The following is an 18,252-nucleotide window of genomic DNA, read 5'->3' on the forward strand; positions in this document are numbered from 1 at the left end:
CAAACACACATTCATAAACTGTCATGAAGCTTTTAGAGAAACTACACCTGGTCACTGATGTGTAGCTACACACAGGTATTTATGTCTCTCACAGCCTATGAAGAGTCACCAAAGAGTTAGTGTGTTGTGTTTTAATGTCCCCTTAAAGTTATGTGACCTGTTTCGTACAGTAGATTGATGACTGAACTCAGATTCTGTGTTATTAAATTGTCTTACGATCAATTAAAGTGATGAAATAATGACCTGATTTTCGTTGCTTTACGTGGCTTTATGAGGTCACAGGTCAGGTTATCCCGTAGAGTTAGAGCTGTTTAGCCGTGTTGTTCTGTAAAGTGAATTACTTTCCCTAATCCAGCACAGAGACCTACAGGCCTCAAGGCACAATTTGACGTCACGCTCACTCTGCCGCACCAGCACCTGTTCAATTTACAAAGATAAACTGGGATTATGTTCATGAAAAAATCGCACGTACAAGACAAGACTTCAAGGTTGACAGACAAATGCTGCAGTGACATCAGGAGAGCCCTTCAGGCAGCGATGTAGCTAACTGCCCTCGACAATAGCCTCCGCACTCCCAGCCTGCTGTGTGTAACTTCAGTAACATGACTCGTGATTTCACCCTCCAAGTCTTGTTACAAAACAGCTGCAAGTGAAGGCAAAGCAAAGTGTAGCCATATAGGAACATGATATCACCTGAAGTCATCACTGCAAGGAAAAGCTGATGCGGTGGAGCGGGCGGCGAGGACGGCCAGATGTGTTCAGGCAGGTCGAGTCTCTCTTTGTCGACCTGCGTTTTTGCCTCCATTGTCCCCGCTTGTCAGGGTGTTGAATGGTGTCTATTGAAGAGGGTTCAGGTGTGACTGTGTGTGTGTGTGTGTGTGTGTGTGTGTGTGTTCAGGGTCTGTACACGCTATATTCAGGCACTTACTAGCGTGTGTGTGTGTGTGTGTGTGTGTGTGTGTGTGTGAGTGTGAAGTTAAAGGGTATTGTACAGAGTCAGTAGGCCTGATCCTCCTCTGCGCTCCAGCGGGATTTGAAGTCGTTTCCTGTTTTTTAAGGTCCACTTAAGAGAGAAATGGCTCCCCGGGGCAGACTGAGCTGTCATGGTGTCACACTCTGACAGGGAGAAGACTAAATCAGAATAATCTCTCCCTTATGCCCACACACACACACACACACACACACACACACACACACACACATCTCTCATGCTGCACCTCTCATAATTTCAGTAATATTGTGTTTCTTTTAAAATAAAGTCACATCATTCTCTTCCCCCCTTTTTATGTCTCTTCCCTCTTTTACTTTCCCCTCTGCACACACACTCTCACACACACCTCTGCGTGCCTCCAGGCTGTACAAATGAGCCCTGCCACTTCAGAGAGCTAAAGAAAACTATTCTGATGTCAGTGGTAATTATTCAGCAGCGTGTTCCCACAGCTTTGCCACCCCTCCCTCCCTCCTTCTCTCCTTCTCTCTCCTGGTCTCTCCATCTCCATCTTTCTATGTGTGTGTGTGTGTGTGTGTGTGTGTGTGTGTGTGTGAAAGAGAAGCTTCTCTCTTAATCTGATCCAGATTTCACACTTTGTCACTCAGTATTTCAGTCTTGTACCTTTTGGTGCTGTAAGTGTAATCCCCTCTAGGCAAGACACGACATGAACTAAATGATTTCACACCGGAGCTATTTGTCTTTTCAGAGGTGCACAGAAAGTGTTCCTGTTTAGGCCCACGGTGTATAATCACCTTTACTCTTCAACCTTTACAAAGAGGAATAATGAAGATGTTCTTGTGTGAAATACAACCAACCAAAAAGAAACACAGAGAGGATTTATTTAGGAACCATTTAACTTATTTGTATACTCTGAATCCAAACCTTTATTATTATTATTAGTATTATTACTTCCATTTTTTTCCCTGTTAAAGCTTTTTGAGGGGAGTTTGTCTTTATCCAGTGAAAGAGCCAAAGGTCAGAGGATGTTGAATACTGTACAGATTGTAAGACACCTTGAGGCAAATTTTGATCTTGGCTGGGATTTTTTAATGCTTGTACAGTGGAGCATGCTACAAAGTGTTTCTCTTTCTTTTGCCAATATAATATAATATATATAATCAAAATGGGAAATAATTCCCTCCAAAAATGCTCCACATCTCACCGATTGACCCAAGAAAGGAATGTTGCTTTCTCTGGTTGTAGCTGAATTATTTTGGCTGGTTTCATGTAGCCCTGTATAATATATATTGATACAATTATCTGTTAGCTTTCAGATGAATTGTATTAATCATGTGATTGTGTCATCATTTTACAAAATACCATGATCATGAATGAATATATTCATTTTCTTATTTTAAACAAACAAAGTTGTTTAATGAATTATTTCTGATTTAATGCACAACAGTGGAACTGGGTTTATTGCACTGAACTCTTAATATTTATATACACCTGATGAGTTTCATAATGGTGAAGTGTAAATTGTCTTATTTATATGCTGATAGTGATTTCAGGAATATCACTTAGTCTGCACATGGTCGTTGCCTGCAATATATCTATCGAAGAGACAAATATTAACCTGGGAGAGTCTCAAAAGGACCACAAAGAGATGCAAAGGAACCAGAAGGACATAAAATGACACAAAACAACCGCAAGGAGGCACAAAATGACTACAAAACAACCAAAAAGACAAAATTACCTCAAAGACATACAACAACCAGAAGGAGACACAAAATTACTATAAAATGACACAATGACCAAAAAAATACACATAATTACCTCAAAAAGACACCAAATTACTACAAAGGGACACAAAACAATTACAAGGAGACACAAAATACCTTCCAAATGAACAAAAAGTCACACAATTATGTCAAAGAGACATAAAATGACCATAGAAAGACAAAAAAACACAAAAAGATTCCTAATGACTACAAAGAGATGCAAAACCACGACAAAGTTTGTGTGTCTTGCTCCCAAGTAGGAGAGGTGGTGGGGTCCTCTGGATATCTGTGCCCTGGGGCCCAATGTCTCAAAATCCACTCGTAAATTTAAGGTGATATTCAGATTAATACATACAAATAATTCTTTAAGCAGATAGAAACACTGACTTGACACTAAAGTGATCAGCCTGTAGGTGGAGCTATAGTCTATCTCAGCCCTGCATATATCATGATAGCTTCAGTGTGCATTCCTCTGCTGTGTGTGGAGGCCTGTGGACCACAGCTGCCTCTGATAGGGATCTACAGGATGAGGAAGGGACGCTCAGGAGGGCACACACACACACACACACGCACATTCACATCTGCTGCTTTTGAAGAGGGTGAAAAGGATGACATCGAGGAATTGTTGGACACAGGGCAGGGCAGGGTTGTTTCATTTTAGCGGAAGAGAGCTGAATAGGGGCGGTTTATGAGTCAAAGAGGGACAGGTGAGGATGGGTGACCTGGACCACTCGTACAATACACACACACACACACATACACACAGGCATCCCACATGTGAAGGCAGGCAGGCTGTTGCCTTTGAAGGGGCCCGGCCTCCTCCAACTGTCCCATGCATGCTTGAGTGATGTCAACACGGCTGTGGAAAGATTCCTTTCCTGTCACACGCACGCACGCACACACACACACACACACACCAAACGTCCTTATCACACACAATCTCTTTTCACACACCAACTTGCCTTTTTTACTACGTCCTCAAACAAATACACACACACACACACACACACACTGGTGCTTGCGTAACACACACTGACTTTCTTCCCCTCTTTTTCTGTCTTACACACACCGACACACACACACTTGGCAGGATGTGCGGGGAGAAAAAGGGGCCGAAAGACAACACCGAGATTAGGAGGCTTTTGTCACGGCTCTGTGGCAGACTTTAAAGGCCTTGGCTCCCTTCCCCTCTGCCAGATTTCTTTCTTTTCTCACCCTGTCTGTCCACATCCCTCTCTTTTCACGGGGGGAAGGTAAACATTTGGTACAGAGACACGGAGAAAGGGAGGAAGGGTAGAAGGGAGGGATGGGTGGAAGAAGGATGGAAGCCGCCTGTTGCCCCCTTTTAGCCTCTTTTTTGTGTGTTTTTGTTTTCTTAGTTTTAATGGCGGCTTTGTGGCTGTGTGGAGGATGAGTGCAGGGAGGGAGAGGTATGCAAACAGAGCAGCGCTTCAATGCCAGCCAGGTGTCTGTGTTGTTCACATCTGTGTGTGTGTGTGTGTGTGTGTTGCATGCATCTGCGCTATTGTGCCTGTGTGCATCTCTGTGCAAACCTCCATGTGTAGCTGTGTGCACATGCTGTCAGTCTTTTTCCAGAGTGTGTGTATAGGTATCTGTCTGGTTTCAATGAGAAGATGTGTGTGTGTGTTTTTCCCCAGGTGTGTGTCTGTGTGTGAGCCCTTCATGGTCACTGACTCCATTCACCTGAGTCGTCCTTTCACAGTGAAAAGGCAGTTGCCGGTAAAAAAGCTCTTTGGACAGCTTCTCTTCATCACCAACCACAGCTGCTGTTGACTCAAGCACCCAGGAATCTCCTCCGTGGGTTAACACCCTTTCAACCAGCCAGTCACACACCAGGACCCTCTGAGAGCCAGCATAAGGTCCTGCAAGACCTCAGGGTCTCAGGGACTGAACACTTGCTCCAGCAGTGGACGAGACTGAGTCAAAAGCAGCCAGTTTATTGATCGGAGGAAGAGAAGCTGCAAAAAAGAAAAACAAGCCTTTACACGTAGTTATGATGACTTTCTTACTCAAAAATAAATCCTGGTGAAAGTACGCTCTCTGACTCAATCAATTCCATCACTGTTTCTAAAGTGACATAGTTCTGATTACGTGTATATGAGCTGACTTTGTCATTAGGAGGTGGAGAGCATGACACTGAGGCAAGATGACTGCCAAGCAGCAGACCACCACTCCATCCATCGATCCATCTGGAAGACCCCAAGGCGTTCCCAGGCCAGATGAGATACATAATCCCTCCAGTGTTTTCTGGGTCTGCCCCAGGGCCTCCTTCCAGTGGGATGTGCCCAGAACACCTCTAACAGGAGGCGCCAAGGAGGCATCCTGATCAGATGCACGAACCACCTCAACCAACCCCTTTCGACGCGGAGGAGCAGCGGCTCTACTCAGAGCTCCCTCCAGATATCCGAGCTCCTTACCCTATCTCTAAGGCTGAGCCCAGACACCCCACGGAGGAATCTCATTTCGGCCGCTTGTATCCGCGACATCATTCTTTCACTCACTACCCAGAGCTCTTGACCTATAGTCATGGCACCACCACTCAAAACCAACAAATGCTGGTTTATTTAATGAGATTTCTGCAAATTTCCAGCTGGGCTTATAGGGACTAAACAGTGTATTTTAAAGATATACGACCGTTAAATTTCAGTTAGTAGTCCGGGCTATTATTTGCTTTAACACGGAATTGGCTTATATTAGAGACAGGCTTTTAATTCCTTTGATGCACTGCAAAGATGGGAAAAACAGTCAATTTTTTATTTAAACCAGTGTGAATATGTCTTGTTTAAAATCTTTGTTTCGAATAATAATAATAATAATAATAATAATAATAATAATTTGAAGAAGTCATCACTTTTTTTTGTGTCTCTCTTGTTTACCAGGCCGGTAAACCTGAAGCAATTTCGGTATTCTCTGGTGCTCATGGTTTCAGTAAAATGAACTGAATGATTGTATTGTGGAGAATCTTGCCAAGCTAACAATATGTGAAGCATGTTCATATTGACAAAAGTTTAAACATTTATATTTGTATTTGCAATCCAAGCAGCTAATTAACGTTAGCTCCAGCAGGAGGCAAACAATCTGGTTTTACACATCCAAAGAAGTTTTATAAAAATGAACTACAAGGCAACCAGACCAGGCGTCTAATTGAGACAGGCGTTTATATGTCAAAATGTGTAGCCACAACAGGCTAGTAAAAGGGACGGGATCCTAAATCGGGATCAGGCTTTTAATTAAAGTTTTACAGTGCGCAAGATTTTCCTGTGTAGCAATGTATAGAGTAATACAGAACGTATCCCTCTCAGTCGTCTCTTGTGGCCCACTAGAAGTGTAAGGCAGTAGACTGACTGTATTTTCTATTTAATTCTTATTTTCTGTGTTTGGGACGTTTACAGGCGTGTGCAATACGCACATTTTACCCAGTTTATCAATCTGTATATCTCCGTTGTGGTATTGGAGATCTGGTTATCTCCAGGATTTTTGAGAAATTTGAGTGTTTCCTACGAGTATTATTGTCCCTGTAGCTGACATTTAGTATTTTTGTTATTACTATTTTTGAAATGTCTCATTAATTTGTATATACTGATGAAAATGCACTACTGGTGTGCCAGGTCACATGACCAGGGTTTGGGACCTTTAAAGATGGCGTCTCCCTGCATATTCATTCATGTAAGCATCTGAGGAAGAGCTGACATGGCTCGAAACGTCATGCTTTAAATAAATTGCACTTGACTGGAGCTGTTTTGGTGTGCGGACTTTACTTGTTTTTACATACCTTTAAGCCAAAACATAATCTTTTCCAAATCTGAACCAAGTAGGTTTTTTTATGTCTTGACTTAACCACACGTTAACCACAACATGAAAATGAAAATTCAAATGTGACGAAATGTAAAGTTTCAACATGTTTGCTTCATGTGAAATGTACAAATGTAACATGTCTGTGGTTTGCAGAATGCCAGCATTGATGTAGGTGATTGGGATGAGAAAAACTGGACTTGCAAAACCTAAATTTAAAAACTTTAAGTTATTGTCTGGGCAGCACGGTGGTGTGGTGGTTAGCACTGTCACCTCACAGCAAGAGGGTTCCCGGTTCGATCCCGGGTGTGGGAGCCCTTCTGTGCGGAGTTTGCATGTTNNNTGGTTGTCTGTCTCTATGTGTCAGCCCTGTGATAGTCTGGTGACCTGTCCAGGGTGTACCCTGCCTCTCACCCAATGTCAGCTGGGATAGGCTCCAGCCCCCCCGCGACCCTCAAGAGGATGAAGCGGTTAGAAGATGGATGGATGGATGAAGTTATTGTCTTGGTATCCATGGTTACAAGACAACTACACACACATCACACTATTCCTGATAATTTAAGTTAAAGTATTTAAATAGTTGTGTCAACATGCAATATTTGTTTATAAAAAAATGCATCAAACAAGCACAAAATCATAGTAAAAAATATATATATAAGATAAAAAAATTGACATTTCTATGTGACACTAATTCTGTTGACTGAAGGTTCATGTGAGAAGAAATCCAAAACATAACAGTGACTTAAACCCAACAAAGGATTCATCCTTCATCTCAGCAGCTCAGGAATGTCTCCAGTGGATTCACACTGTTCTGCTCAGTCAGCCTCACAGTCGAACACACTGAGGCACAAAGACCTGAAAAACCTAAAGGACTGAGAGGTCAAAGGTCACATTCACAGAAAGCTTCAGCCACAAATGTACAACTCTGACAAAGACTTTTCTCTTCATTTGTTACTGTACAGAAATATTCGTAGGATCCTTTTTGAGTGAAGAAATCTTTCTGCAAAACAACAATAAACATTTCTCAGTGTGAGGCATGTTCAGATTATGACATGATATAACTGACAGTCGGGGAAGAGATTAACATTTCACTAGATTCAGATGTGTCTATTAAACCAACATGAGCCTGCTGAAGCTCTGTCAGTGAGACACAGCTCATCAGGTCACATGTTTCATCCAGGTTAAACTGCAGATAATGTCATGTGAGATAAATAAAAATAAATACACGTGTATTTCAACCAAACGAGCCCCAAGAAAGCATTAAAATACTGTAAAGAACTGTGATAATGACTTTTCATAAAGCAGGACTGATGTGAGCCGTGGAGCTGTCACAATTTTGTTTTTTTAATTAGACATTAAAGGTTAAGATTATTTTAACCCTTTGAATCCTGGAGCGACATCACTTTTCTTGTGCTACTTGCCGAAGCTTTTCTCGAGTATTTAAACCTTTGAGCCTTTGAGCAAACTGGTGCGATTTCTTTAAAAAATATGGGATCAAAGGCAGCGAGCAACTAATCATTATTATAACATTTTAGAATAATGTCATAGAATTAATATAATTTTTAACCACTCTACAGGTCAGTTACTTGTCACTTCTTTCCTTCCTTCCTTCCTTCCTTTCTTTCTTTCTTTCTTTCTTTCTTTCTTCCTTCCCTCTCTCCTTCCTTTCCTCTTTCTTCCTTCCTTCCCTCCTTACTTTCTTCCTTCTTCCTTGCTTCCCTCCTTCCTTTCTTCCTTCCTTCCATCCTTACTTTCTACCTTCCCTCATTACTTTCTTCCTTCTTCCTTCCTTCCCTTCTTTCTTTCTTCCTTTTCCCTCCCTCCTTACTTTCTCCCTTCTTTCTTCTCTCCTTCCTTCCTTTCTTATTTATTTCCTTCTTTACTCCCTTCTTTCTTCCTTCCTTCCTTCCTTCCTTCTTTCTTTCACTATTTTCTTGCCTTCTTTTATTGTCCATTACCATCTTCCCATGTTTTAAAATAAATCAAACCCAGGTTGCTTGGGTTTTAAAGGGTTAAAAGTTATTGATGCCTTGAAAACAAATAAAAGAAAAGAAAACAATATTTGCCTTGTTAATTTGAACATTAGTAAACACTACACTTGACTGAGGGCTGCAGAGGGGACAGGAGGTGTCAGTCCTCTGTGACACTCTGTCCTCCCTTCCTGCTCTGCACATTTCTTCCCCGCCTCACTCGACACCTCCACTCTCTCCGCTCATCTCCTCTCCATTTTCTCATCTCCTCTGGTCGGTGCAGAGCAGCAGTGAGCTCAACACATCTGTCAGCAGCTCAGCTCTGTGTCATCCTCCTCCTCCCTGCTTCTCTTCATCTTCTCCTCCTCTGTCTGTCCTCCCTCCCGACTCTTCAAGTCAATCAAATTCACAGGAGGAAGAGTAAAACGCAGGAGAGGCTATAATCTCTGCGATAAGAGAAGAGTGAATGTCAAGGAGGAAAAAAACCTTCAAAAGTCACATATTTGTCTCGTAAGGTTTCTTTTATCAGGCCAGTTTTTCCTTCTCTTATCTCGCAGTTAGAAAAATGAAGCATGTAAAACGTCTGTCAGAGCTTTAAATCTTACGAATCACCGCCTCCACTGTTTCTTTAACTCCAGTGAAGCTTCCCAGACGCAGCGAGACCCCACAGATCCAGGGTCTGTAAATCCCTGCATTAGGTCACACACTCATGAGTAACTGTTGAACTTGCAACAGTTTCAAAACCGCAGATTCCTGTGAGGGATTTTCCTCCTCTGTGTATTCTCACTGTTTCTTTCCCCCAGTTCAGTCTTCAACATCACAATCCAAAAAGTTATGAAACAGTATATGCATATTAATGAGCCTAGGTTATGTCCTTTTATATGTGTGATGTCTGATCCAATTGAAATGGAATCTGAGCAGATCATTTACAGTCATGGTTAGACTCTGGGAACGTTTTATGAAGTGGTTTTTAATCTACCTGGCTTTTATTTATTGTTTCATCTTTAGTTTCATCGTTCTCAAAAGTGATGTTTGAATGAAACTATAAAGTCCCGCAGAGTAATAACGGCTTAGTCATTTAAATAAATGTCTGTTAGCCTCCCATCACGTAACTGATAAACCACAATAACTCAACTTACCAGACTTAAAACCAGTCGACTGAGCCTTTAAAGTTGTCAACACGTGGTAACCAGTGGCTCTTTCCTTCGTAAAGTCTGTTGCCATATTATTTACAATTGGAAAAAATCTGTTGTTTGTTGTTGGATCAACTTTTGTGGCAAATATGGGGACTGAAAAATCTTTAGTCTGTCTTTGTTTGTGCTTGTGTAGATGGGTGGGTGGGCTTGTTTATTTTTATATATATATATACACATAATTTAACCCATTACACAGCTTTTTGCAAATTACCCATCAGGTACCTGACACTGGTCTTTAACACAGCTGTCAATCACTGTGGTCAAACTGATCAAATATGAATCAAAACTCTGTTACTGCATTGCTTATTTCTCACCTCAAATGTTTTCAGAGACATATTGTAGTGGACTCTTTAGCTGAATGGTAAGTAAACTGCATTTATATGGTGTTTTCTAGTCTTAGCAACCACCCACTGTGGACAATTTGGTGTTCAATATCTTACCCATTGCAACTTTGACATGTAGGCTACAGGGCTGGGGACCGAACCACGGACCTTTTGATAGGTATCACTGGACTACTGTACATTTATTATGTTAATCTGTTCTGTGCACACGACGNATATGGTGTTTTCTAGTCTTAGCAACCACCCACTGTGGACAATTTGGTGTTCAATATCTTACCCATTGCAACTTTGACATCATCATCACTGGACTACTGTACATTTATTATGTTAATCTGTTCTGTGCACACGACGTCTATTGCACGTCTGTCCGTCCTGGAAGAGGGATCCCTCCTCAGTTGCCACGTCTGTCCGTCCTGGAAGAGGGATCCCTCCTCAGTTGCTCTTCCTGAGGTTTCTGCCATTTTTCCCCCGTTAAAGGGAGTTTTTCCTTATCCGCTGTGAGGGTCCAAAGGACAGAGGGATGTCGTATGCTGTAAAGCCCTGTGAGGCAAATTGTGATTTGTGATATTTGGCTTTATAAATACAATGGAATTGAATTTAACTGAACAGATGAACTTGCCCCCCAGGCTGTCTCCTTGGCTCTGATTGGTTGTTTTTATTCATGTGTGGTGGTTTCTTGCAAATGCCATTAAAAGCACGAGGAGGTAGGCAAACAGTATTGTCATGGATGATCTGACTCGTGTACTACTGTCAGGATAGTTTCAGAAAACATGATAAAAAGTTATTTTTATAAATCACCAAGTGTGGCTATGATTATGTTTACAGCTTGTCCTGCTGCCCCAAAGTGGCCAAAAAATGAGTATGGCTGCTTTAAATGTGCAGAGTTAGAGTCAATTTAAATGTAAGGATGTCCTGGATGATGGGTGCCCATGCTGTGACAGCCACAAATGCTCACTAGACCAAAATTCGAGAGCGCCACCTACAGATACTCAACTTCCAAGTCTAAGGATGTTTCACAGTCAAGCTGTCTCTTAGACTGGGTCACCACACATTTTCATGGACGAAATTTAAAACTTTTCCATGACTTTTTAAGGGCCCATAATAACTTTTTTCTTATCCCACTTGCCCAGCATTTCTCAAACATCAGATTCAAACTCTGTTCAAACATAATGTCTGCTAGCTGGCAAACATGAAGGGAGAGAAGGAGCGCACGTGAGGGTAAACAAAACTTTGTCACACATCAACACATAATAGAGCTTCTCCACTGAAAATTACTTTAACAACTTCATCGCACACACAAAAAAATTCATGACTTTTCCAGAACTTTGAATGATTTTCACTAATTCCAGGAGTTAAGGTTGTGATTGTGAAACTGCATGACTTTTCCAGGTTTTCCACGCCTGAGGGAACCCAGCTGAAAGGTGCAGAACAAAAACACCAAATTAGAAAACCCCCCTTCAGAATGTGCACAACACTGTTTAAAGTCGTCTATTATCATCTGGTCCTGTTCCCATGTCCTGCCCTGTTGCCACCTCCGCCCTGCTGCAGTGCCCTGTCCTTTCAACAGTGTTTTCTTTCATCGTCTCCTTTCCCTAAATGAGTCAGAGACGGAGAGACGGAGAGACGCTGAGCCTTCACACCCTCCATCTGCACGCACTGCTTGTACATCTCTCATCTCTCCAGACGGACATGTTGACAGACAAAACGCCGGCTGCAGCTCTCACAATCGGAGGGCTGCAACTATTTAGAGGACGTTCACTTAAAGACAGTCCCGTGGCACCGTGAGGTATTGTACTCCACTGGAATCTCTCGTTGTGATGTAACACACAGAGGCAGAAACTGACAGATCCTCACAGCGATAAATATCTTGTCTTACAGAAACCGTCTCACTTGGACTCAATCTTTAAGAACAAAGACATATAAGTAGATTTAACTTTTTTAATGGCACAGATAACATGATTACAATGGGAGAAAACAAAATTTTAACCTAAATGACTAGACTGTACAGGATTGTCGATACAAAGATTATCGATAAAATTTCGTATATTCCGTCAGCATGTATAAATACGGTATCTTACAATGACATGAACATGGTATTTGCTACATAGCTTACATTACTATTATAACACAAAATCCACTCATGCAGTATAATGCCCAATTATATGAAAAATAAAACATGTTTAAAATAAATTAGAAACACTTTCTGTTTGAATCTCAAGACATTTTTTCGATGTTTCCTGGGCCAATGTGTTGCTAGAGCTACTGTATGGTCCAAAGCATTCTCATTACATTATCTAACACTATCATTTCAACACTAGTGTCAGTCCATGTACGTGCTCGTGCACATATACAGTCTGTCTGCTGGCAGTCCGTTAGCTTTGACACAATGAAACTTACATGGGTTTAACAGAAAAACACGGCACTGACTGAGGGAAAGTTTTACGGTTTGGAAACGTTTCCACACTCCGACATTAGAGGAAAACTTTAAAATGAAGGAACACGCTCCAGCTGTTCAGGGTGACTCTATCCACAGAAGTTTTAAAACAGAAAAGATGGGAGGCCAAGAGGAACATGTCACAGGGAGAGCAGCTAATGCAATATTTCAAGTCCTATTTTGAGTTTGAGCTAGTGAGATAAATATGTGTATCATTTGCTGTTCTCGTGTATTTCAATTTTAATTTGTTCTTTGTAATATAGATGTATTTTAATGATTTTACAGGAAAGAAGACACCAAATTTGGTTGGAAAATTAACAAGACAGACGGCGGGTCACAGGCTGTCTCTGTTGGAGGTATGAGATGCACATTTTGTTGATTCAGCCAGTTAAATAGGACTTATTACAGGTATACAGTGAGACTGCATGCCGGGATGGTAGATATATATCACTCTGATAAATTATCGGCCGATAATGAGTCATTTATATTATGTATAATTCTGATAATGAAGGAAATAGCCAATAAATATAGCTGATAATACAACACAATACAAACATGCTGTTGCTGGTTTGGAAAACACGCTTGCAATGAGGGTTCGATCCCAGTTTGCCTGACTCCCCCCTGAAACAGCGAACTTTCTGTTGCTGCTGTTACACAGGTTAGACCCAGCACTGAAGGAGCTGCTGTTGTCTCACTGAATGGTCAGTTCAACGTCTGCCCGGTTAGCACGCGCTAACATAGCAGCAGCGGCTAACACTGGACACTGTACTGTTAAATGGTCCCAACAAAGTCACTAAAATAAATGAACATTGTAAGAGTCAGAACTGTTGTTGTTTTTGTTGTGTTAACAATAGTGATGTCATTTAGGTTTGGTTAGGTCAGAGCTACAGAATATTAAATCATCCATATTTGCTCACTACATTTTAGCCTCTCTTACACTTGGGTGTGCATAAACTACAGGTTATGAAATTCTTTTTTATCGGTTGTCTGTATCAGCTGAAAACAAAACATATTGTGCATCCCTAACTGCATGGTTTACAGGCTACACCATCTTAAAAGTCTAATTATTCAGAAAGTGAAATAATACACAGAACTACACAGGTTGAAAACAAATCTCAGAAAGGGCTTCAACATGTACAAAACAAAAAAGGAGGCTTGACAAGTTGCTGGGTTCAAAGCTTCTCAGGACAAAGACAACACACCAAATGAGTATTATGATAAATGGGCATCTGTAAAGTATCCGTGTGTATGTTTGTATGTTTCTACTTGAGTTTTAAGATTTATGTGCAAAGATACACACTGTGGAACGACCACATGTGTAACTAAAGTCACCAGGTGATTTCAATATTCCACTTCCTGTCACATGGTTGTTTAAACACGTCCCTGTAAAGTTCTTACTGCTGTATTTCGTCCTGAAGAAGGTCTGCAGAGAGAAACACTCACTCGTGCAATCAACTATGTGACAGAACCTACAATTTCCTCCATATTTCACATGCACATTTTTCTTTGTTTAAACATCTCTGGACAGAGTCACCCCACTGCTCCAACTGTACACATGGCGTGAGCGTGCCTTTCAGAGAGAGCTGTAATGTAAAACAGCTGAAACCTAAATCTTATCTTAGTATATCGTTTTACACAGTTTTTATACAGTGGTCAGATTCATGAGCACAGGAACAACAAGATGGACACCTGAGAGAGAGTCAGAGTCTGCTGTAACCGACTGGACTGAGGAGGGTTGTTGGAGCTGGTTTCCAATGAGATCTGGGCTCATTTAAATTGTTTTTTTTTTTTACGGTATGGTGTGAGAAAACTTCGAAAAACCCATCAGGAGCAGTGAAAGTAAAAATACAATGATGCAGTGAGAGTAAAAGAACAACGTACAGTCATTCAAATACATGAACAAACCAAGTAACAAAAGAAGGTGGGATCAGTTTGTCTCTAAAACACCGCTCAGACAAGACACTCTGATACTTTAGTGGTTGCAGTTTTCTGCAAGTCATAATTAGATCTTGGATTTTAGTGCTCGCAAATGACATTTAATGAACTTAAAACATTTATTTAATTTTGATCACTGGGATTTTGTCAATCCCTGACAATGAGTTTGCTCCATGGGGGTTTTATAATCACTAACAATGACACCACCTAACACATCTGACCTTAATTCTACTCTCTCCATCTTGAGCTTACACTGGCTTTGAAAACAGCTTATTCTGGGATCATTTATATAGTGAACTAATTACTTTACTCACAACAGCTGCTGGTGACCTCCTGTTTACAAATTACAGGCTCTGAACGCCCACACAGGTGTTTTCAGTTTATCCTGCTGATTGGACCTCAGCTCAGGATGAAGCCAGGAGGAGCAGCACTGGGAATTACCAAAGTTAACCAAACTCACTGACTGCATTTACATGCACAAAATATTCTGGGTTTTGCCCTACAGGCGCAGTACAGGCGGTATTCCCACTGAGCTGTTAATATGGATAAAGAAAATGAATGCCTACTTTGATTAACAAGCTCTACAGGCTGTTCTTATGCACTGTTCCTACGTATGATACCAAAAAGGAGTAATGAAGAAGTAAGAGCCAGTAGTTCTTGTATAACCAACATAATCAGAAAGGCTGCGATCACGTGACCAACACGCTGATGTGAGTAAAGAAGGAAGTAGTAAAAAGAGCGAAAGTTCATGTAAGAAGGCAGGTTGAGGTGGATGGGTCAACGAACACAGGACTTTACCCCAGGAGACCGGTGTTTGTGTCCCATGAAAAACCAAGTGAACTTTGAGTTATTTTCAGACACCGTGTTTCTTTTCCTAAATTGAACTTATGTAAGTTAACATTAAGTATGTAATGTCATTTGTGGGGTGCTAATAAATTTGTTAGATATCATACAAACCATTGTATGAGGATACGCTGAGCCCTGACATGTTGTTTATCACATCAAAAATATGTAAAAGTGGAACAGCTAGAGCCACTCGCACCATTTTTGCTTGTTAGAAACAAATTAGGAAATTTAAAAATTTTCCACCTGTGACAGACTTGTGGGATTGACCTTCTTGAAAAGGTCGGCACTGCGATATTTGCACGTGTACAAAAGCCTGCTGAATTCTTTTATAATGTTTAAAAGTAGCTGTGTTTTTTCTTACGACAAGAAACGTGGGCTTTTCTTTTGTTGGGCATGCATCTGTAGCCGGCCTTGCAAACAGTTGGCTGGTTGGTTGGTTTGTGTACACCACACAGAGCTGCAAAAATAAAATTGAGATACATATTCCAAATGAGCTGTGTACATGCCAGAAATGCTCGTAACACCTGAATATTATTGGCACATCTTAGATCAAAGCCTTATTCGAAATATCCAAGTGGCATAGCCTGTTTACATGACCTGTGTGTGATCATGAAATATTAGTGTGCATGTAAACGTAGTCACTGTATTAATGAGAATGATAAAGGTTTGTCCCAACCCTGAAGGTGCGATAAAACTACATGGAGGGAGGGAAATATTAATCAAACACACAACACACAGGTTAGAGGAGGTCTCATCAGCCAAAAGGAGTAAAAACAAGTGTGGAGGTGAACCATGGTTGTGTGTGTGTCTGTGTGTGGGCTTTATAAGACTGAACTGTAATCAAATAGTGTGAAAATGCTTAAACCCCACCAGTAAATGCATTTCAAACACATTTGTATATCTCTGGTCAATAAAACTAGTGGTAAATCTGCAGATGAATCAAAACACAGAATCAGATATGTAACTATTATAATTCATTGCCACTGTACAACACTAAGAGCAGTTAATGTACCTGTAGCTTGGCAGTGGGCGCTGCTGTAGTGATCAACATAACATTCTGCTGAATATATGGCTCTAAATCTGTTTTACTTTAAAGCTGCATCCCATCATTTTACCTTCGTAGCATCTGGAAGGTTTTGACTGCAACATCGTGCATCTTCCAGATCATACTGACAGACAGCTCTGCAGGTGAGACGGCAGCACTTGATCCAAAACATTTCCTCTTTAGATAAAAACAACAGATGCTCCTTAACAAGCCGTGTGAGGAGAGCAGAGCACATGCAAACCCTGTTCCATCACTCTTGAGGTCATACTGCGAGGCGCTTTAGGAAGAAGAGTCGAGGACTTTAAGTTAAAGAGTTTAAGATGAAGCTCCTCTGTTTTGAGCCCTCTAAATCTCATCACAGATTAACAAGAGTCTGTGACATATCCGCTGATCCGACAGCGATCCGCGAAATCTGGAAACAATTCTCAGAAGGCACTGTTTTACAGCGAGGCACTGTCGATGATCCCTTTGCACTGGTGGCTGAAGAGGTTGAACGTACGACACGAGGAGAACTGATATCCTTCATCCCTCTCTTTTAAAGTCAGCGAGTGTCAAACAAAGCTGAAATGGTGATGACGTGAAACAGGAAATGCTGCTTTCCTCCAGGAAGTAAAGAGGCAGAACTGTCAGTAGATGTAGTTATTGGAGTTGGGAGATGATTGCTTCTGGAGGAGCTGCTAAAATCGACCTACTAAGAGAGATCCATGTTGTCTGAACCAGTTTGACATCAGCTCTTTCTCCACACAGTACCCAGATAGCAGCTGGACATTTATCAGAACGCCTGGCAGCCCTCTTTCTTGCCCAGGGTGTGGATACATCAGGAGTTCGCCTTAATTTGTGTGTCCTATGGCTCAGTTGGAGATATACTCTGACATTAAGCTATTACATTACATACATGCTATATTATTCTTTATAGTTAACCCAGGATGAAGTAGCGTGCTAAATGCCATATAATCGTATTCCACTATATACATGAGTAGCGTAGGCAGGCTGTTTCTACTGTCACTGAGGAAGTTGTGGTTGTGTCCAGAGAACTAAAAGGAGAGATAAACTGTTGGGTTGTGACGTTACCTTGAAGCTGCAGAGTTCATTGTTTCTTCAGATAAAGCCTTTGAGCAAAAAAAGAGAGATTTATAATCTACAGAAAATATTTCATATAAAAAAAAGCTTTGAATAAAATATGTTTTGGGATTTTTCTCTCATAGATTTCTGGACAGGCTACAAATAATGATCTTTCTTTACATTCTTCATAGTTTGTGTGTTGAATAAGTCTGTGTTCACACGTTAACGAGGCTGCAGCAGAATGAGGAAGAGTTGCGTGGTCTCTTGTTCTTTGCTGTGTGTGTCAGCAGCTAGTATGGACCGATGTGGAGGCATGCACTGGGACATGTTCATGTAAGAGTGTGAGACACCAGAAGCGTGCTAACACTGGTAGTGAATGTGCTGATGCTGGTGCACTTTCCCGTCCACGTGTGAATGCGTGTGCGTGTGTATATCCGTGTAGATCTTCGGGTAGACTTTGGGAGCCAATCCAGTGCCGCCCTGAGCCAGGAGCAGCTGCTGATGGGCGATGTAGTCCTCGTATGAGAGACAATCTTTATCGCTATTGGCTGGTTGAGGAGGCAGCGCCGGGCAGGCTCGGTCACGGTTGGCCGCAGGTAGACGCTGAGCAGCGGGGAGAGCAGAGGAGGATGAAGAAGAAGAAGAAGAAGAGGAGCAGGTGCGTTTTGATTGGCAGAACCAGAGGAGGGCGGTGCCTAAGATGAAGGCGACACCAGCGGGTATTCCGATGATGACAGGCCAGGGGAGGCTCGGGGATGTTGCTGCGGGAATAGCGTTGTTTTGGGGCTTCAGATCTGCAAAGGAGCGAGAGATGAGGAAATTAGTGATGCAAAATACGACATCATCTAATGTTCAAACAAACTTGCTTTAATGAACAACTCTCAGCTTATCAATAATA

General features: G+C 41.5%; 1 protein-coding gene across 1 annotated transcript in view; it reads right to left on the reverse strand.

Moving 5' to 3' along the window:
- Positions 1-11,960: 11,960 nt before the first annotated feature.
- fgfrl1a (fibroblast growth factor receptor like 1a) overlaps positions 11,961-18,252 on the reverse strand; it is a 100,646-nt gene continuing 94,354 nt past the window's right edge. Inside the window, exon 8 of the mRNA XM_050042065.1 lies at positions 11,961-18,148. Coding sequence (XP_049898022.1) covers positions 17,715-18,148 — 434 coding nt within the window. The 3' untranslated portion in view covers positions 11,961-17,714. The remainder of the gene's footprint in view (positions 18,149-18,252) is intronic.

Source organism: Epinephelus moara, chromosome 4, assembly GCF_006386435.1.
Source record: "Epinephelus moara isolate mb chromosome 4, YSFRI_EMoa_1.0, whole genome shotgun sequence".
Taxonomy (NCBI): Eukaryota; Metazoa; Chordata; class Actinopteri; order Perciformes; family Serranidae; genus Epinephelus; species Epinephelus moara.